The following is a 21,303-nucleotide window of genomic DNA, read 5'->3' as shown; positions in this document are numbered from 1 at the left end:
CCCGCGAGGGTCGGGCCCTGACAGCCAATCAGCGCGGCCGCCCCGCGATACGTCACGGCGGCGGCGGCGCGGGGGGGCTGCCCGTGGCGGCTGTTCCCGGACGGTGCCGCCTCCCGCCGCGAGGCGGCGCTGGGGAGGGGGCGGTGCGGCGTGACGCGGCGGGGGGGGCGGCAACTGCCGGGAACGGCCGTGCGGGAAACCCAGCTGAGTTCCGGGCAGCGGCGTGACGTCAGCGCGCGGCCCGCGGCCGCCGCCACCGCCTCTTAAAGGGGCAGCAGCACCGCTGCGCTCCGCAGCGACCCCGCGTGGGGCACCGGACCGCGGTCCCTCCCGGGGGTGTCTCCCCGCCCCGGTCCCCGCCGCTGTGAACAGGCTCCACGCTGGTGGTTTAGAAAAGAGACTTTATTAGTTGCGTTGCTTGCCAGGACGCAGCTGCGGGAACAGCCCAGAGCTCGTCCACGCTCGCCCCGCACTGTGCTCGGCCGGGCCCGGGGGCTGCGTGCCCTCGACGCCAACTGCTTCGGCCCTACGTGAAAACCGGGCCCAAGGGAGGTGACCCGCGGGCTGGGGGCCCACGCCGGGCTGTCCGGTACACAGGGCGGGCACGGGAGCAGCGGCTCCGGTGGCCACACCACCCTGGGGAGGCTTCTCCCAGGCACCGTCACAGGCCCCGAGGCCAGGCTGGATGTACTAGACAATAAGAAGGAAAATAATTCTTGGAAGAAAAGCAAGTTTATATATCGGGTTATGTCAGCAAGAGCCGCCCTCCCAGCTGCAGGGGCGCGGGCTGGGGGACAAGCGGCTGTGCCCAGCGGGCAGGGCCCAGCCCAGCGAGCAGACGGGGATGAGCAGCACCGGGTCTCTCCCTCACCTGCCACCGGGATCAGCCTCTCCCGGTGAATGGCGGCTCCCGGGCGAAGCAGCCAGGGAGCGCGGCCTCCTGCCCCGCTGCCTGTGCCCGCCGGGCTGGGCCATGCTGTGCCACGGCTGCCTACGTGAGAACCGCGGTGCGGCAGCCCCGGGCCCAGCTGGCGCCATGGCCTCGAGCTGCGATGGTGCTGCCCTAGGGCTGCGCTGCTGTGGGGACAGGGGGTGAAGCTGCAGAAAGCGGGAAAAGGGGAGGAAAGTGCAGGACGTGGGCACGAGCCTGAGCAGTGGCAGGACCTATGGAGATGCTCAGAAATACCCAAGGTCCGGCACTGGACCGGTGTCAAGAGCCTCCTCATGTGGCATCGGCCATCCCATAGCCCTCTGGAAACAAGCCGCAGGTGGTGGTGGCTGCTCCGGCACCGCTGCCTGCATGCCCTCTCTCCCTACAGGTGTGGAGGGACCAAATCCAGCACCCCATGTCTGTGGTGCTCTCTGACGTGACAAGGACTTGCCCATGGCCACTGGGCCTCTGGCAGCTGGATTTGTAACCCAAGCAGGGGAACGTGCGGCCTGTGCTCCTCCTGCCGCAGCCCCAGGGCTGTCACAGGGACATCCCCAGCGCAGCAGCAAGGAGCAGCAGGCCCCGGCTGTGTGATGCCACACGGGCACCCGCGGGAGCCCCAGCAGGAGGGTGGCTTTGTGGCGAAGCTGTCCCAGGCACCGCCACAGCGCCACAGTCCTCGGGAGGGCAGGGAGGAGCAGACCCCACTGCGTGCCACAAAACCAGTTCAGCTTCGCCCGTGCTCTGCCAATCAGCAGGACTCGCTCAGCTCTTCCCTCCCGCACGCTGGGTGCATCACAGTCCCCTCTACTCCTAGCTCCGGGGCTGGGGGTCCATCTGCCCGCAGGGACGGTCACACAGCCTGGCACAGGGAGCTGGGGTGGCGTGGGCCGGCGGGCTGCTCGGCAGGAAGATTTCTTGACATCAGGTCTTGGCTTACAGAGGACACTTGAGCTTTACAGGTGTACAGGCGTTATCTTGGTTTTAGCACTCTCCAGCTGGGCCGGGTCCCCGTCACTCAAAGCCCGTCTTCAGGTGTGGTGCTGGAACGCTCTCGCACAGCCTGCGGCAGGAATGATCTCCAAGGGTGATTTAAACAGTGTAAGAAAAACAGTCCCATGTTCCTAACGTTTCTGTGTGCTAAAACTAAAATATAAAATACACCTTGTCCAAAGCAGGCAGGGGATTGGCGTCGGCTCTGCAGGGTAGTAAAGATGCATCGTGTACACTTCCCCTGGGGCACCAGGGCAGAGAGAGATCTCGAAATGTGAATGATAACGTCTTCAGCCGTCGTCCGCAACCCTTCCGCGCTGCAGCCTGTCCTACTCGCTGTCACTCTTGTCCACGAGTACCGCATCGGACTCCTCCGTGATCTCCAGCAGCGTGTGCATCTCGGGGCTCTCCCCGCGCATCAGATCTGAGTTTTCTCCCTCCTCTCCACCAACCTCCACCAGCTCCGTGGCTTTCACTTCCACCTCGCCCTCTCTTATTTTCTTGACATGGAAAGTGAAGGGTGGCACTTTGTAGACGGCTGTCTTGGACCTGGCATAGATGGTGTGGTCAGGGGTAAAAGACTTCCTCAGCTTGTCCCGAGAGGACTTGATCTTCTCTCTCCTTTCGTTAGTCACAATCTTGGTGCCCAGTTTGTTCATCCTCTTCTCCAAGTTGTGGCGGGTCTTCTCCAGGTTTTCCTTGGTCTTTAGCTTAGTCTTCTCCAGGTTTTCCTTGGTCTTTAGCCTAGTCTTCTCCATCTTCTCCTTTGAGAATGCCTTCTTAAAGTCATCCACTCTTTTCATGCCGCTCCTTTTGATGCGCTCTGCCCGTGATTCTTCAATAATCTCTTCAATCTCCACCTCTTCATCCGAGGAGAGCTGGATGTGGTCCTCTTCTGCGTGGTCCTCACCCACAGGCGCCTCCTCGCCCTCGCCTTCTTTCTCCAGCTTCTCACCCTCCTTCAGAGACTTGCTGATGCTCAGTTTAGACGGGAGCTTCACTTCATCCTGCAAGACACAGAGCGGAGCCAGTGAGACACACACACACCCTCAGCCTCTCCAGCCTCGGGAGCCAGCGCCCGGCAGCCAAACACACCCAGGCCATGTCAGGCCTGGGCTCATCCTCCCTTAGGGCACCTGATAAATTACTGTAACGAGGATCTGCTCTACACGCAGCAGCTTAGGGCTCTGCTGTATTTAAGCTCGGGTATGCCAGCTCTGCTGGCTCTGGGCTAGCTCCAAATCCACCTGTGACTCCAGCAGTGCAGGAAGCACCGAAACTGGAGACTTTTCCCTTCCTCCTGTGCCCCCTCTGGTTTCACCTTCATCCCAGGATCTGGCCATCGCACGTCCCCGTCTCCTGGCTTCAGGAAAGCCCCCGTTTGTAGCCCCAGTGCCTGCACAGAGCCCTTCTCATCCCCACCAGCATTTCAGCTCCCTTCCCACGGGTGGTGGGAAGCGAACATCTCTTGGGACGGACAAAACTGCCCTTTTTATTTCCATTTCTCCACTGGGGAATAAGTTAGGGAATTTGTCCCAGCCCGTATCTGGAGAAAGCGGCCCCGACTCGCACAGCCGGGTCTGCAAGGTTACGCTGTCTCTCCTCGGGACAGGAGGCGAATTCATTCAGCTTCTCCGCTCCTCGGGGTCAGCCAAGCTTCTGATCCCAGTGGCAGAGGACAAGCATGTGCCCAGGAGAGGGGCACAGGTCTGGAGTGGGATTGGTTTTCATCCGAGCAGCACATAGCGTGCGGCCCTGCTGCAATGAATCACTTCTCTGTTCCCAGGATGGGCTGGAAATAGCCCATCACTGTACGAAGCATCACAGCTGCAGCCCATGGCTCAGAAATTTATTGCCTGAGTGCTTTTAATCTACAGAGCTGGACAGGAGAGGCGTGGAGCTGCCGAGATGAGCAGTGTCAGAAAGGCAGCAGTGGCCAAAAGGCAGCATGTGGAAGGGGCAGGTGGAGAGTGGAGCTGCTGGGCTGAGGTTTGGAGAAAAGCCTGGGCGGCAGGATGGCCAGGTGCCATTCCCAGCCCCGGCACAGACAGCAGCTGCACAAGAAACGCTCGGGGATCCCAGTCCAGCACTGACAGGAGCACAGCCCAGGGAAACCAAGGGGCAGACCCCAGGGTACCCCAGGCAAAAACTGGCAGCAACTCGTCTTCCCCTAGCTTGGGGATGCCAGGAGCAGAGCTGCCCCGTGTCCCAGGAGGTGGATTTGCTGCGGTGTCTCCCGTGCAAAGCTGCACGCTCCACGTGTCACGCTTGCATGGCAGCAACCACTGCACCAACGCAGCTGTGAGCTAATGAGCTACGCAGGTGTCAAGAGCCAGGACACTCGCAGTGGTCAAACCGCCAAAACAGCCGCCGAGGCCCAGCCTGGAAGAGCCGCACCGACTCCAGCCCTGCTTCTGCGCAGGCTGCTTTGGTGCTGCCGCAGCAGAGGACATCCCAGTCCCTCACGCAGAGATGGAAGGGATGGCATGTTCGCACACCCGCACCCTGAGTGCTTTCCCAGCACCACACTGACACGCTGCTGCTCCAGGTGACCAAGGTCACTGTCACGCTGCTGCTCCAGGTGACCAAGGTCACTGCCATGTTGCCGCTCTGGCCTGAGCCCCTGGACAGAGGCAGGACAGGACTCTCCCTCTGCAGACACGGGTGCTTGGCTCGGCCAGCTACGTTGTCCTCAGCGTTTCCTTCCCTGACACGACTTGAGAACAGGGATAAGCTCATTGCATACATGACTCCAGCACAGCTTCACCTGGGAAAACTTTAGGAACAAGGAAAATTGGCTTTGCAGAGCACCAGGCTCAGTGAAGGGACATGTGCTGCAGTGGCTGTGATCGAAACACAGTCTGCCCGGGCAGGGTTTTCATTCTGGGTTTTATTCAGAGCAGAGAGCTGTGCTGGACAAAGCTCTTCACCCTCTGGATCACAGCTCAGGTCTCAAATACTTTCTGGAGATTAGGGTGAAGTGGCCAACATATGTTTTCTTCATTTGATTAGCCGCTTCAGGAGAAAACAATACACGTGCTCTCCTGAGGGTCAGGTCAGTCCAGAACAAATCCCCATCCCTGGGAAGGCAGGATCCTGTTCTCCACAACAACACCTGCTGGAGCAATCCCAGAGACGCCGGGGGACCCTGCCCCGCCGAGCCGGGAACATCAGGAACCCCGGCCGCTTCCTTCCCTCGAATCAACACAATGAGCCAGAACAAAGGCATCCCCCTCTCGCCTGGCACGGCTGGGGCTGGAAACAGGCCATATCCTGCAGACTCAGATACTTATCAGCCCCTTGTGAGCTCCAGAAGCACCCTCGTTGCTCAAATACGTTACAAAGATGGAGCAAAGCTATTCCCATAAGTAAGTACGCCACAATCCCAACCTCCCCGCCTCGAGACTGTTTCCAAGAGCTTTTCTCCAGCTGCGCTTGGGAAACCCTCTGTAATCTTCACCCGGCCCCTTTTCCCGCATGGCCAGGGTGACGGGGTGACATGCCTGCTGCAGGGCTGTCGGGCTGGCCGAGGGCCCCTGGATAGCGCGTCCCTCTTTCCTACGCCTGCTATAATTCCTGCATTTTTTTCCCCCGACTCTTCCTCAGCCTGACAGCTGATCCGAGCCGAAGATAACCAGCTGGAGGGCAGCTGGTGGCTCCTCAGCACCGTGTGCTGTGGGCCGCCTTCCCCACTCCGAGCCCACCTGCATTCCTGCTGGTTTAGCGTCCCTGGCTCTTGCACGGGACAGCTGGTGCGAGAACAAATGACAGCTCTGGCAGCTCTTAATGGGAACCAGTACGTTGCTGCTGAGCATCCCTCGTGTGTCGCTCCCCAGCTGCACCCAGGCACTGCCCAAATGCCACCCATGTTCTCCTCCTCCCTGCATGAGAGCGGTTTCTCCCATGGAGAAGCGGAGCCACCTGCAGACACAGCCACTTCTGCCCGTGGTGGGGACAATGGGACCTTGCTGGAACAATAAAGAACCATCCCAGGTCTAGGAGAGGCTGCTACACAAATCTCTCTGGGCAAGGCACCATGTTCTGTGCACTTTATTTCACTCATGACTCATCCAGATGAGCCACATTTTTAACACCAGGCATTCCAGCTACTCTATTTTTACTGGGAAAACACTGACCCTTGAAGTGGGCGAGTCCAAAATCCTGGGTCTTGTCATCCTTGTGTGTTGGGGCATTCGAACCCTGGCTCCCACTCAGCAGACGCAAACCAGTTCTGTTCTCTAACACGGCTTGAATCCAGCTGGCACAAAGACAGCCGGTAAACAAGATTTCTCAGAGGATTTTTATACTAGCAGAAGAAAAATCTCCTTGCCCTGTGCACAAAGCAGATCTACGCCCAGCAGGACAGACGGCGTCTCACTGCTACCTGATGCGCTTCACGTAACGGTTCAGCTCCGATCCAAGTTCTACTTTTCTTTTACCCATTTGCAATGTGCCACCCCAGCCCATTTCACAATCTGACGTGTCCAGCCGTGCTGTCCCTTTGGCACAGACCTCCCTTGGGACACGGTTTACTTTGGGACTGGCAGTCTGTCCGTCCGCAGACCCTGTGGGTGCCCAGAGGGGCCCCCAGTACCGTCCCCAGCATCAGAGGCAGCTGGGTGCCAGCTGGTGCTGGGATACTCCGTATTCCTCTTGCATCAAACAATTCCAAGCTGTAAGATCTGCCTCGCCTTGCTCCACTAAGTGGGTTTTTTATCTGAGGCTGTTTTCGACTCGAGTTCCCCTGCAGTGAGTCACGCAGGCAGCCCGGATGGTCAGGGACAAACCACCCGGTTGCTACAACACATGTAAACACTTCCCCTGTCATATAAAAGGCCAACGAGACACAAAGCTGAGCTGCATTCCCAGCCTAGGAGAGATCTTCAAGCACTGCGGGATCACCAGCAAATCTGGGGAACGTTGCCCAAAATGCAAGGAGGGCTCCTGGATTGCTCTTAGTGTGTAAAAAACAGAGTCCCAGAACTCCCAGCCACTCCGATCTCCAGTTTGAAGGTTTAATGGAGGATTTTTCACACATGCTGATGACATCTGTAACTCATTTCGTTCAGTTATTTTTACACAATCACAGCAGCACAGAGAGCTGAGTTGGGTTGACATGCAGCCGTAACATGCAGAACACGACCAGCACCCATCCCCAGGTTCTGCTATGACCGAAAAGGGCTGATCCCAGCTATGGTGGGGTGAGCGGAGTTCCCTGCACCCCATCAGCCCTTCCTCTGGCACCCTGGGCACGTCCAACAAGCTCCAGCCTGGGGAAAGGCTGAGAAAGGACTAAAAACATCTGGGCAGAAAACAGCTTTCCAGGTCAGATCAAGCCCTTCAGAGAAGAACGAGTTCTGCACCCCATTGCCACGCAAACTGTTTTGCTCTGCCAGACCTTAAAGGATGATTCTTTGTGCTGACCCTCCATCCATGCAACGGGAAGGAGGATGCAGTTATTCCTGAGTAATGGCAACAGGGCCCTAAGCACCCACAGCCTGGCAGAGCTCGGGGATGTGAAGATGCCCTGCATAAAGAGGAAGGCTGCGCTTTCTTCTCCAGTGCCTTGTTGGAACTGGCTTTGTCCGTGGAGATTATAATTGCTATCAAAATCTCTTGCTATATCAAAAAAAAAGTCTTTTTTAAAAAAATCTTGTCACTCTCCTTGAAAAGGAGAAGTTTTCCCTGGCAGCTTCCCCCCAAGACCCTGATTCCCTTCACCCAGCTCCTAGTGCAGCCCCGTCCACCCACTGACGTGGCTGTTCCCCCCAGGCAGCGCCGCACACACCACGGGGTGACCCCAAAAGCGCAGGGGTATTTTCTCCAGTAGCCACACAATAAGAGGAAGGCGAACAGAGCGCTCTGCTGTTACCAGAGGCACTTGCAGCACGAGGTAAGAGTTGGATAAACAGCAGTTAAAGTCACCACTGGCTCCAGTCTGTGTGCAGAAGCCGAGTTCCTGGTGAACAGCACCAAGGGGCACAGATGCTGCAGTGTTTACCTGAGAAAATTACAGTTTTATGTCACACAGTTTGTGCTCTCGGCCTGTCTTTTATCTATTTAAAACTACAACTTCAAACCATTTCACAAACACAAACTAAACCTCACAAGAAGCCTGAGGAGGGAGGTGTTATCAGCGCAGCACTTCAGAGGGAGAAACTGAGGCTCAGAAAACAGGATTTGCCCAGACCCAGCAGAGCCAACTGCTCCTGGCTGCCAGCCCTTCGGGCAAGCCAGACAGCAATTCCTCCCTCCCAGGTGGCAGCTGGAGCGCATGATAAGTCCCGTAGCGCCCGAGAGCAAATCCCAGCTCCTCAGCAGCCGTTCTAAGTAGGGCAGCAGCATGCAGTGAGCAGCAAGTGGATTAGTCAACATGCGGAGGCATTTCTGCCAACTGCAAGATCAGCCTTGCAGGTCCGAAGTAGCCAGAGGCTGACAGAGAGGCAAAAGCTCTGGAATCAGCAGCTTTCAGAGTTTTCAGAAGAGGTTCAAAGCGATCTTCAGGGGTTATTCTCTTGCTGAGGCCCTAAACTGCTGCCTCCTCCCGTGTCTTCAGCTGGTTTCAGCAGCGCGGGCAGAGGGAGCCATTCCTGGAGCTGGCTCAGAGGGCAGTCCCTGGCGAAGCCTCAAAGCGCACGCTCGGGATCTTCTTGGGCTAAGATGAGGAAAACTGGGTTTCAATGGCCAGCGGAAAGGAAGCACAATGGAAAAACTTACCTGTCCCCACTGGGAATCTGATCAGGAACATCGCTGACAAAGGGATCCGGGTTAGCGGGAGAAGAGGGCAGAGAGAAAAGGCACAGGGGTATGTTTTAGTAAAGGAGAAGCCAGATAGCAAAATTGGACAGAAAAGACAGTCAGCAAAGATTTATTAGCAGGAAGAGTATTCTTCTCTAATTTACGGCCCCAGGAGATGCAGAATCCCTTCTATGGTTTCAGGCACGTTTACCCTGAACGCTGCCATAGGGCCAGATTCTGCTCTTTTTTCACTCTCCTGTTCACAGAGCGATTTGATGCAGCTGCTCTGGAGTTATCTCCAATTCCTGTGGTGTAGCTGAAAGCAGGGTCTGCTTGTATGTGTAAGATTATGAAAAGACAGTGATTTTAAACCCCTGTGTTTAGGAATTCAAATGCACAAGCTGGAGAGATCGCAACAGCCGGGCGTGATTCCAGAATTCCATCCATTGGTTTTGTCAGTGTAGTGACCGTACCCTAAACCAACGCTGGGCAATACCCAGCAGCTTCCAGGCGTCCATAAAAAGAGGAGCCTCAAGTCCTGAGAGAGAAGACTACTGAATGCTGCAGTAAGAAGTCACCAAAGAATACTGCTGAGACAAAGGAAAAGATCTAAAATATTGGGGGGAAAGCAAAATAGGTTGGGATTGGGTAAATGTTAAAGCAATAAGCTAGTTTGTTCTCAAGTAGTATCTCCCTGACAAGCAAAAGTCCTTCTAACCTCTGTAATTTTGTGTATTGTGCAATCTTCTTGGCACTCTTTCTCTATCAGGCGTGTCTAGTTACTCTGTGTCCTGGAAGCGATGTTCTAAAAGGCCGTATCTTCATTAGCTGGGGAGAATGGGCAGCATGGTACAGGAACTGGAGCTCCTTCAGACCTGGTGGTGAAAAGCAAGGGAGGAGGGCACAGGGAGAGTAGGAGGCTGCTTGGAAAAGTGCTTTTGCCTACCAGTGAGTCAGAAGAAAGGCAGGGCTGTAGGAAACAGAAGCAAATAGATTGCAGAATGAAAAGGCTTTTTTTTTCCCTTCTGACAGCAGAAAAAAGTTTTGATCCTATTATCAGTGTGTTTGTACAACTGGCTTTGCTCTCAGAACCGCTCCTCCCGGATAAACCTGTCTCGACTGATTAATAACTCCAGAGCTATTTCTGAACAGCAAAGCAGTAAAGATGGAGTTTGCATTACAGATGATTTGCAGATAGACCTGAAATCTGCATCCCGACATAAAGCTATAGACTAAACATCCTGAGACTTTTTATTCTAAATATTTGATTTTCCCTCACCGACACTGAGCATCTTTGTTTCTGGCCTTTGCTCTTATCCTGCAGCTGGACCCACAATTCATCAGGTACTTCGTAAGTTCTAGAAGATCTTGCAGATTCAAGAGAACATTATCCCAAATGGGACAGAAGAGGGCTGAGCACAGCTCACTGTGTAACTATAAAGCTGAAAGGATTTCAGGAAAGTGAACAGTCCTGCTTATAAATAATACCTGAACAATGAAATATTAATGCAGTTGATTCTAGACTGCAACAGAGAAATCCATGCTCGAGAGCTGTCTTTTGGTAGAAAGACTGATAAGCTGCACTAAGAAAACTCCTGGAAGCGAGAGCTATTAACATCCTGAAATTTTTTTTAAGGCTCCACCTCCTGTGAATTATTATCTTGAGACTTATAATGTGATGTGCAGAGAACAGGAAGGATTCTTTGCACATCAGGATGTTAACGTGGTGCCCCTTACAATGGATGGAGAATGTGCAGCTCAATTTAGTGCTGCAGCCTGAAGAAATTGAGTTGAACGATATTTCTCTCCTTCCCCTGGGATGGCATTTTTTCACCTCTAATTTTGCTACTTCTGTGACCAAAAGCAGGAGGACAGAAGGGAAGACACTATAGTTTTTTGGGCTAAACCCCTGTATTCCAGCAACAAAGGATCACAGCCAAACAATAGTTACTCTTAATTAATATCAGTTTGCATGATTCTGATTTTTTTGTGGTTTTAAACAAAGGCTTCACGATTAATTATCTTTCTGTATTTCATTTAAGAACTGAATAAAAAACCTGATGCTCTGGATCCAGAGAGGGGCTCAAGTTCAAGTACAAAGCGTTTCTGGGAAAAGCACAACATGGGTGTTGAGTGCCCATCCCTACCCCTAGCGCTATCATTTACATTTTATTTAAAATGTCTATTTATTCTTTAATGCCTATAGTTGGGAAGCTCCACGGAATCCACAGCATGTAACCACACCGGCTGTTCTTTGGGCCCGCAGATCACGCTGGCTCTCATGAACCCTCCGCTCTCATTAGGCTCGTAAAGTTTTTGTTTCAGAATGATTAATTTGGAAAAAAACCATAGCTTGGGGGCAGCTGACACACTCTTTAAGAGGTGCAGAAAGGGTGCGGTGGCTGCGGTATGTGAGTCTGTACGTCCTCTGCTCCCTGTCCCGTGATTCTCACCAGACCCCGCAGCTCTACGCTCTCTTTTGAGGAGCACAAACCTAAAAATGAGCCAGTTCAGGCCTGGCCTCTGAATCTGTGTGGGTTTGAAATTCATCCCTCCTCCCCACAATCGACAATCTCGTTGCTCTCATCCGTATAAGGCCCACTGGAGGCACAAAAGCCAAGCTGTGCTATTTATATTTCCTCCTCCGGCCCTACCTACCCTACACATTGTGCAGCTGAGATTCACGTCCTGCTCGGCTCTCAGAACCACCTGGCCCTTTTGCAGAGAAAATTCACGTCTCGTGAGGCTCCGAGCAGCCGCTGGAGTCACCTGAAGAGCAGGGGAACCCCACGGGAGCCCCCAAATCTGACGGCGTGGGGAGCAGCCCATTCGCAGACCTCAGCCAAAGCTGCTCGTTTCACCAAACGACACCACACGTCACGAGCCAAACTGCCCTCGAGCTCTGCGCCCACGTGAGCCTCGAAACAAAGGACCGGCACGCTTTAGAAATCCAATACTCAATACGTGTGCCACGCGCTGCGAGCGTTTGTCTGGCTATAAGCAATCCCGGCCTTTGACATTTGCAGGAATAAGTTGAATTGTTTAAAAACATTCGGAGGAAAAATGCCGTGCTCACGTAAGTGATGACACATGCCGTTCTTCCGATGAACGTGGCACAGTCTGGTTTTAGAGCGGTAGTTTTTTGCCTGGCACATCCATTATTTAATCATAAACTGTAGTAACCAGCCCCAGATTCTTCTATCCTAAAACCAGGAGATTTGGGATGAAGCTGCTTGAGTTTGTTTTTATTAGCAAGCACTTGAACCAAATTTGTTGGTGTCCTAATTTCTCTGAAAGGCAGGAGGCACAAAGGGCACACTGAGCAGCTCTGTTCCCATGGGCTGCTAATAAGCGCACGTTGTCATTTGACATCAGACCTTTTAGGAAGGCAAGTCCTGTTTACAGTGAGAGTGCTGAATTTCTGCCTCCTTAGTGGTTCGTCAATAGTCTGTCACCTTTGCTTTTGGCAGGCTCGTTTTCCAAACAAAAAGATGTGGTAGTTTGGAGGAGGTTTGTTTGGTTGGTTTTTTTTCAAATTATATTCTCTAATTCCCTATGTTAAGTTGGCACAAAACCTCTTACCTTGGTAAAAATCAGACCAGCTCCTGGCAAAATCAGGTAAAAGTGTATTTGAGAGAGTGAGCAAAAGAGAAAACACACGCACATCTATAGGTGATTGCGAGTAACGGCCCCTAAACATTCTGCTTATGCCTCATCCTTAGCCGGCCCCAGTGGGAGTGATTTTCCATTCTGCAATTTCTCCCCCCAAAACTTGAAATTATCCAGGTTCACCTTGACAGGCTAAGCTTTCCCTGAACACAATTTGATTTTCATTTCCTCCTAACAGCTAGCAAAATACAACTCTCACATGCGGTTTGACCTCTTCGCCCAAGGTGCCAAAAGGTCTTATTTGCGCTCCTGAAATAGTCCCTCCGTAAGAGCTGGAGACTCGGTATTCGACAGTGAGAGAATAATCAAACATCTACAACCGATAAAGAACTGATTTATCTTTACCTCCTTTTCTTTCTTCATACCACAGAATCATTAAATCCTCATAGAGCACGACTAGTGTTTTACTCAGGTACCTTGCTTGAAAATAGCCACCAGTGGTTTTATGCAATACTTTACGTCTCATAAAATGAGTTTATCTCTTGTTCTCCTGAAGAAAAGGCTAATAAATCTTTGCATTTTTATCCATAGCAACTGCAAATGCAATTGCACAGGGAAGTTAATCACAGCTTTCCAAAGGCTGAGTTAGACAGTAGCAATAATGTTGCTCACCATCACAGAATTAATTACATTATCAGGAAAATATCTATCGTAAACTTCGATAGGTGGTGGGTCTTGAGAAGTGAAACACTGAATTAGAAAAGAGTTATTTCATAATTTTTTTAAAATTATAGACACAGTTAAGAAAACGCAGTGATTTTTCCTTGTTTAAACTTCCAGAACTCCTTCTGAGATCCCTCAAAATGTTTAGCTTCTTCAGAATAAAATGCCTCCACAAATAAGAGAGACTCCTCTATATGACAGATTACTTTCCCTTACACCAATCCCTACAGTTCAGGTTTCTGTAATATGAAAATTACATGATGACATTTTAATGGAGTGCAGTCTACAGAATAACACAACTATTAAGCAACCCTATTTTCTACATGAGAAAGAATAATTAATATAGCTCTGAGACAGACTGTAGGTCGCTATAGTTCAGAAACATTCTCTGTTGACCAAAAATCTACGTTTCCATCGTACGCAGGTTACACTATTGCAGAGGACTGCAAAAATATACTCCATTCTTCCAGGGGATTCCCTCTGGTCCCTGTCCGAATTCTTATCATATGGGTCTGTCTTTGCCACAGTAACGCAGCATGATACCACTATCGAGAAAAGTATTTGTTACTCAAGCACATTAACATTATTATCGCCTATTTCCTTCTAGTTTTCAAACATGAAAAGCCCATCACGGGTTTTGGTTTTTTCAGTTTAAGCACCAAATTAAGAGATAATCAAGAGTTTCTCCCCCAAGAGAGACCTTCATTTGTCTGCACGCTCACGGTGACACCGTCGGGCTCCCAGAACTGGATCCTCACCCTCTGAGGTCCACTCGGGATTCCCGCAGAAATGCCAGGATTTCCACAAAGGAGCGAAAATTTCACACAAAGCAAACCTGGAGAATTTCTCACTTGTGCTCTGCAGCCTCCCCAGTCAAATGACACTAAATTCCATGCTGGGAAGTTGGTTTAAATTACAAATAATTCATTTCTTTTTTCCTAATATCTCCATGATTCACAAAATCCCTGCCGGAGTCCCTTGTCAAGTGATTCACTGCTCTGTCCTCACACAAGCAAGAGTATTGCCCCTGATTTCCTTTAGAAGCAGGATTGCTTTTTCAATTTCAAAGAGCAACTCTACTCAATATTCATAAACAACAGCAAACCGAAATGAAAAGCTCACAAAATGACAATCTGCCGATGTTCTGGATGCTCCTAAAGGCCCCAGGAGTGCGCCAACTTCCTACCTATTTCTGTAATCCACAAGGAATGTTATATTTAAACAATTCCCTTCACTCTTCTCATTTTGCAATGTTTGTTGCTTCTGCAGCACATTTAGAGTTCTATTTTATTTTTCCATGGATAGATTCATCCTCCCCCAAAAGCCTGATACAAAGAGCTTGTAATAAATAAATAAATAAATATATATAACTGGTTAGGTTGCCTGTATGATCTGAATAGGCTTGAGTATTTCAGCCTTTCAGGCATGATAAAACTACAAATGCTTAAGCTCTGAATCCAAGAGTTGCACAGGCCCCCGTACGTGTTAGATTCCTGAGCCTATTATGACCAGCTCTCTCTTTAAACCCTCTAGTAAGAAGCATTTTGCCTTTTTTTTTTCTGGTTTTTTTCTCTCTCTTCCTGTGATCAGCACTGGATGCTTCTCTGTTTGTCCCCGACGCTGTCTATTATTAACCCAGAGGCTTCTAACTGAATCATTAACTATTTCACTCACTTTTCTTCTGTGGCTAAGACTAACTTGAGACAGGAAAACTGATAGAAACATATTCCTCTCTTTCTTCTTGTTTAATATCAAAGGAAAAATCCAACACTTAGCACAGGGATCAAACATCAAGCACACCAAGCTGTTATCAAAACCAGACAACTAGAAGGTTCAAGACTTGCAGGTTGCAGGGGAAAAAAAGGCCCAGGAAATCTGTACAAGCAGAACGGGAAAGGTAGACCCAAGTAGTAATGAGCTCAAGGAGCTGTGCTGCGATTTCTCCGTCTGTCCTGGTCGGTGAGGTTAACCCCGATGCTGGGGTTACTCTCTCTTGTTGTTATCAGATGCATGTCACGAATCTGAAATATTATCGCCCTCCACGTAGCGATACACGTGTTGCCTCTCAGTAGAAAAAACGTTGGCAGACGAATTTATAATACTCCCTTCCAGAACCCAGTGCATTCCTGTTCTTTTTTTAGTTAAGCAGTAAAATCAGGTTATTTTGATACTTCTGGTCCATCGCAACGAGTGCTTAAGGCTAGTTTCACTATTATTATTCTCACTAAATTCCTGTTAAATATAGCAACCCTATCAAACCTTGCCTTAGAACACACAGACAATGTTAAATCACGAATGAGGGAGCTACTTCGGACCCGCCTCAATTTGGACCACCAGTCAGTCAGGGGAGTTTGGGAGAATAACCAGCCATGCAGAGTGACAGAACCCTTAGCAAAGAAAAAACCCACCCACAGGACATAAAGAAGTCATGAAAAAGCTCCTTACCTGGTAGATCATGACTTTGAAGTTTCTGCGCTTCAGGAGCTCCGCTTCGTTGGCCTCCAGCTTCTTTATCTGCCCAGCTTGCTTCTCCAGGTTCTGCCGGACGGTTTTCACGTTGACGCTCACCTTGCGCACTTTTTCCAGCATCTTGTTGACGGTGTTGCTGGTGGTGGTGTGTGCCTTTGTCAGCTTGGTTAATTCTCCCTGGATGCTGGTCACTGCGCTATCCATCTCTTGCTGTCTCTCCTCCAGCTGCGTTTGGGTCAGCTGGATCTGATCCACCGCTCCAATGATCTTGTCCAGAAGGGTCAGCACCATCACCCCATTGATCTGGTCTGATTTGATGGGTTCTTCAGGCGTTTGCTCCTCAGAGGCTTCAGAAGCGGTCGGTGGTTCGATAATTTGCAAAGTGGTATCCTCCATGATCACCCGAGAGTGCTGGCGAGCGGAGCCGGAGAAGCTGTCACTGCAGGGAGAGAGAGAGAGAGAGAGAGAGGAGGGAAAACTAAACCCGAGCCTCAGCTAAACTCTGCGCTGGGAGACACGCCAGAAATGGGAGAGCACAGTGTGTGGATGTCTGCGCTGAAATTCAAATGGCACAGCTCTGCAAAGCCGGCCAGTGAAACTGCCCTGCAAAATTTTCCAGGCTTGCAGGTCATTGGCTGACTCCACCTCAGCTATAGAAAAGGAGCCCGCTGCCAAATGCCTGATGACCCACCCTTGCTGAAATGATTAAAATAGTTGGAGAGGAGGCGATGGCTTTGCAAGCAAACACAGGCACAGCTCAGCGAGGAATGCAAAGCTCTAAAACTACAACCGCCTCTTCTTTACCAGAAGTCTAAATGCACCACAAGTAAGGAGAGGAAAAAACAAAAACCTTGAGCAAATGGCTCGGGAAGCTGCTGGGAAAAAAGCAATCCCATCTGGGCACAGCTGTATAGATTAAAGGAAGGCTGGTTTAAACAACTGCACATTAAAGTTCGGCTGGGAAACTCAAATCTTTTACCAGCAGTGAGCTTTTTTCCAGGACTATGAGAACCTGATTTTCAATACTTTAACTAAAGGCTACAGTTTGGATTGACTAGTTACGGCACGTAACTTCTGGATCATAAAAATACACGCTCCCATGTGTGTGAATGTACACAACATGATATATACACAATATATACAGGGTGTACCATGTCTTTATGTAGATTTAACATGGAAAGAAGAGGTATAATTCACTCCCAAAGTGAAGCAGCTGGCCACTCTCACCTCAAAACAGCTGCCTCAGCTCTGCAATCCTCATCCATCGACATCTCGTCACAAGACTTTTAAATGCAGGACACGTTTCAGCATATGCCATGCAAAGTGGTGCTTGTTGGCAATGCCCAAAGACACTGAGTTACATAAGGCTCTATTGGTAAAATAATACTAATTGTTTCAGAACTTAATAGAGTACGTATTGCTTTGGAAAACATGGGGAGGGAGGGGAGACATTCTCACTCTCTGAACTGCCTGAAAGGAGGTTAGAGCCGGGGAGGTCGGGCTCTGCTCCCCAGGAACAAGCACCAGGACCAGAGGAAACAGCCTCAAGTTGCGCCAGGGGAGGTTGAGGTTGGATCTTGGGAACAATTTCTTCCCACAAAGGGCTGTGGGGCATTGGAACAGGCTGCGCAGGGCACTGGTGGAGTCACCATCCCTGGAGGGGTTGAACAGACCAGAGATGAGGTTCTCAGGGACATGGGGTAGTGCCAGGGGTGGGGGAAAGGTTGGACTGCATGATCTTTAGGGTCTCTTCCAACCAAAATGATTCTGTGATTCTCCTGTGGCCTTGACAACACGCAATTCATACTCAGCACATCTCCAGGGTCAAGCCCACCCTTGCAATGTGCCACCGGCTGGCAAATAAAACAAAAGCTCCGCAACACTCAGCTTCTCCGTGCTCACAGCCTCCCTCAGGACAGCGCTGGAAGAAACGCTTAATTCCGAGCTACAAGCTGGGAAACCCACGACGCACCCACAGATGTACAGGAACGTCGTTTACTGATGAATGCTCTCGACAGTCAGCACTTTCCGTGCCCCTGTGCTCTCCACCATGTGACAGTTTGCTTTTTACTGCACCACTGATCTAGATGTGGGTTCACTGTGCATCAGTAAATTGTGCTGTGCAGCTTCCACAATAGGTATTATGTCATGTATTAAAAATAGGTTGCTTTTCTATAGCCTGTTTTTTCCTGGAGGGTCCTTTTTTCCTGAGGATTTGTTTCCAGTGTTTGCTGATGATGAGTCAGTGCCATGAAAAAAAATCCTCACTCCAGCCAGATCCATCGAGGCTCTGCAGTTGTTTCTCACTGGGAATATATCTGCTTCAAAGTGGATTTTCCTCAAACATCTGCTGTGAAGTTCCAGGTACAGGACAGGACTCTTTCTAGGTCTGCCATCTAGTCCATGTGTGACTTCAATGCAATCCCTGTGCCTTTGCTTCCCTATTTCAGAATAATTAAAAAAAATCAGACTGAGTAGGTGAATCTACATAGAATCAGATAAAACAACAGAAGAGGAATTTATATTCGTTCTTGATACTGAGTCGAAGAGACGAAGGGCCACACTCGGTGCTTGTTGTGCACGCAGCAATCGCTAAAAGGCGATGAGTAATTTTCTATGTTAGGACTAACTCCATTTCAGGCATTTTCTGCCGTGGGGACATCCCCGGACAAGCCAATAGGTGGCAAACTGCAGCCTCCGCTCTGGAGCCTTCACCATGACAGAGCACACAGGACGCTGAAATCTGACTCAGTCTCTTCTAGTGTGAACAATTTCTTGCTGCTCTTGTTGCACGGTAGATAATAGTTTGATCTTTGGCTCTTTCACACTTACACTATGCCTTAGATATGACTGATCGTTCCAATATCTCAGCGATTTTACAGCAGCACTACTGATTTTTTTCTGTGGGACAGTCCAAAGAAAAAAGAGCGTATATCAGCTTCGAAGAAAAACTCTGTCAGACAACAAATGATGACAATGCACAACATCTGCTCCTCCAACAGCCCGTGGACGTTCCTGTGACTATAGGTAATGGCTCAGTTAATTAACTTCCTAATTAGCATGACCCTGCTTAGGGCCTGTCAGAAATACGGAATAGCCTTGGCTTGCAGGAGACAGACTGTTAAATTTCCTCAATGCAGTTGACGCAATTTGTCCCTTTGCCAGTAGCTTAAGTCCAGAGGACATGGAGTGGACAGAGAAAAAGAGATAAAATTATCCTCTCTGTTTTCCAAGGACCTGGGGACAAGCACAGGGGGAGGAAATGTGCCGTGTGAGTGCAACTTTCTGTGCTCTTAGATTTCTGTGCTCGGGGGTTGTCCCCAGCATCCCCAGGCCTGTACCTGCGCTTCCCGCCGGCCGCCTCAACGGAGACCAGGCCCGGGCTCTGCCGGTGGGGACGGGCCGCGCCCTCGCGCCTGGGCCACGCTGCCAGTGACGTCACCAATGGCGTCACCAGCCCTCGGGACGAGCGTGAACGGCGCGGGGCCGCCGACAGGACCGGGTGACAGGACCGGGTGACAGGACCGGGTGACAGGGCCGGCCTCATCCCGCCCCGCCGCCGTCACTTCCGGTGCAGGGCCCGTCGCTAGGAGACGTGCCCGCGTGACACCGTGCGCGGTGACGTCAGCGGACGGGAGCCGCCGCGGGTCAGCTGGCGGCGGCCGCTGCGCTGCGGGCTCGGCGGGGGCTGCGGCAGGTAACGGCGGGGCCGGGGGGCGGCGGCGGGGCCGGTCCGGTCCCTGACCCTGCTCCGCTCTGAACGCTCGTTCTCCCCAGAGGCCGCGGCGGGGTCGTCGCTGCCATGGGGGAGCTGTTCCGCAGCGAGGAGATGACCCTGGCCCAGCTGTTCCTGCAGTCCGAGGCCGCGTACTGCTGTGTCAGCGAGCTGGGCGAGCTGGGGAAGGTCCAGTTCCGAGACGTGAGTCCCCGCGGAGCGAACCCAAGCCCCGGTACCGGCCACGGCACCGCCGGCTCTGTGCGGTGTCGCCGGGGAAAAGGCGCAGGGGGTCCCGGTGACCCCCGGGCCGGTGCCGGGGGTGTCGCTGAGGAAACGTGTTTCTCTGCAGCTGAACCCGGACGTGAACGTGTTCCAGCGAAAATTCGTTAACGAAGTGAGGAGGTGCGAGGAGATGGACCGAAAGCTGAGTACGTTTCTCTCTAAGTCTTGGGATGGCTCCAGCTCTGTAGGTTTCACGGGAAAAAAAAAAATCAACGCGGGTTAAACCTGCGATGGGCGCGAATTGAAATGCAGGAGGTTCCACCTGAATATGAGGAGCTGGGGCTGCTGAGCTGGAGAAGAGAAGCTCAGAGGGATCTGATCAATGGGATCGATATCTCAGGGTGGGTGTCAGAGGATGGAGCAGACTCTGTTCAGTGGTGCCCAACGCCAGGGTGAGGGGCAGCGGGCACAGACTGAAACACAGGAGGCTCCATCTGAACACGAGGAGAAACTTCTTTCCTTTGCGGTGCCAGAGCCTGGCCCAGGCTGCCCAGAGCGGGTGTGGAGTCTCCTTCTCTGAGACATTCAGACCCGCCTGGCCCGACCTGTGTGATCTGCTCTGGTGCCCCTGCGTGAGCAGGGCTGGGCTGGGGATCTACAGGGGTCCCTGCAACCCCAACCACGCTGTGATTCAGCAGGGCAGGGTTAGAACACGAAGTGCTGATGGTGAGAGTGAAGGCTGCCGCCCTCTGTGTCAGAGGAATCCCCTCCAGGGTTTTGCTTCCTGCTCGAAAGAGCATTAACTGAAAAAGAGGATCCTGGAAGGGGAGGGAAAAGAATTCACAGCTGCCGATTGGGCTGGGTGGAGGTTACGGTGACAGTTTGACACCGAACTGTCTTTTTAGTTAATATTAACAGTGTTGTCTCTCCAGGGTTTGTGGAGAAGGAGATTAAAAAGGCAAATATTCCCATCACGGACACTGGTGAAAACCCGGAGGTGCCTTTCCCACGTGACATGATTGACTTGGAGGTAATGATGTGTGTTAAGGCTCAAGTAGTATTTGACTCTAGATGAAAATGGGAAATTAGCTCCGTTGGGAGATACCCATTGAATTTAGTGGCACAGGTGCTTTAACCATAGTCCCCAGCTGTCACTTGGACTGCGGCTCTACTAGCCTAACTCAGTTTGGTTTTGATTCACAGCCATTGTTTGACTTGTACGTTTATCCAAAACCAGCTAGAAGTGAAAGCATTTAAGAGGAATGCCACCCGTTTAAATGAGTTGAAACCTGTTGGAACTGCCTGCCTTATGGTGGGTCCATCATAAAGTTTATAAAGTTTTTTAATGATGTGAAGAACACTGTACAAATCCACTCTATAAAAGACTGGCTGAGTATGAAAAGTTTCAAGTTGCCTGAAGAGAATGTAACAAATCCGGATCTGTTTGCTGTAGCAGAAGTTGTATGCAAATCGTGTGGCAATGTAAAACATCTTGCCTTCCTTCCAGTTTTAATAGACTTAACACTTATTTATGGAATTGCTTTAAGTCCTTTTTACTTCTCTTTTTCCCATCTTCCAGGCAAACTTTGAGAAAATTGAAAATGAACTTAAGGAAATCAACACAAACCAGGAAGCTCTGAAGAGAAACTTCTTGGAGCTGACGGAATTAAAATTTATACTGCGTAAAACTCAGCAGTTTTTTGATGAGGTCAGAATACCGGGGGCGGGTTAACACTTGGGGAGCTGGTTCTTCTCCCACAAATTACCACTTTTATTCTCAAATATATTTTAGTTGCTCTTTAGGACAGCGGGGTCATTTTTATGCTTTTTTTTTTTTTTTTTTTAAAGAAAGCTTCTCAAATGATTTTCCATTTTTCATGCAGTACACATAACTACCATG

At 51.0% G+C, this 21,303-nt stretch overlaps 2 protein-coding genes across 3 annotated transcripts in view; one reads left to right on the top strand and one right to left on the bottom strand.

Moving 5' to 3' along the window:
• Positions 1-387: 387 nt before the first annotated feature.
• On the bottom strand, positions 388-16,050 carry CAVIN1 (caveolae associated protein 1). Its single transcript, XM_065651431.1, has 2 exons — positions 15,440-16,050; positions 388-2,931 (listed from the first exon to the last, which is right to left on the bottom strand). Exons 1-2 carry the CDS (start codon positions 15,857-15,859, stop codon positions 2,254-2,256), a joined length of 1,098 nt encoding a protein of 365 aa, XP_065507503.1. The 5' UTR covers positions 15,860-16,050; the 3' UTR covers positions 388-2,253.
• Positions 16,051-19,085: 3,035 nt separating this feature from the next.
• The window catches only part of ATP6V0A1 (ATPase H+ transporting V0 subunit a1), a 28,374-nt gene continuing 26,156 nt past the window's right edge, over positions 19,086-21,303 (top strand). For both annotated transcript variants that reach the window (XM_065651239.1, XM_065651238.1), the window contains exons 1-5: positions 19,086-19,160; positions 19,241-19,382; positions 19,531-19,609; positions 20,336-20,433; positions 20,983-21,111. In XM_065651239.1, the coding sequence (XP_065507311.1) occupies positions 19,266-19,382; positions 19,531-19,609; positions 20,336-20,433; positions 20,983-21,111 (423 nt within the window). In that variant the 5' untranslated portion in view covers positions 19,086-19,160; positions 19,241-19,265. The remainder of the gene's footprint in view (positions 19,161-19,240; positions 19,383-19,530; positions 19,610-20,335; positions 20,434-20,982; positions 21,112-21,303) is intronic.

This window comes from Caloenas nicobarica, chromosome 24 (genome assembly GCF_036013445.1).
Source record: "Caloenas nicobarica isolate bCalNic1 chromosome 24, bCalNic1.hap1, whole genome shotgun sequence".
Taxonomy (NCBI): Eukaryota; Metazoa; Chordata; class Aves; order Columbiformes; family Columbidae; genus Caloenas; species Caloenas nicobarica.
This window is presented reverse-complemented; position numbering and strand designations above follow the sequence as displayed.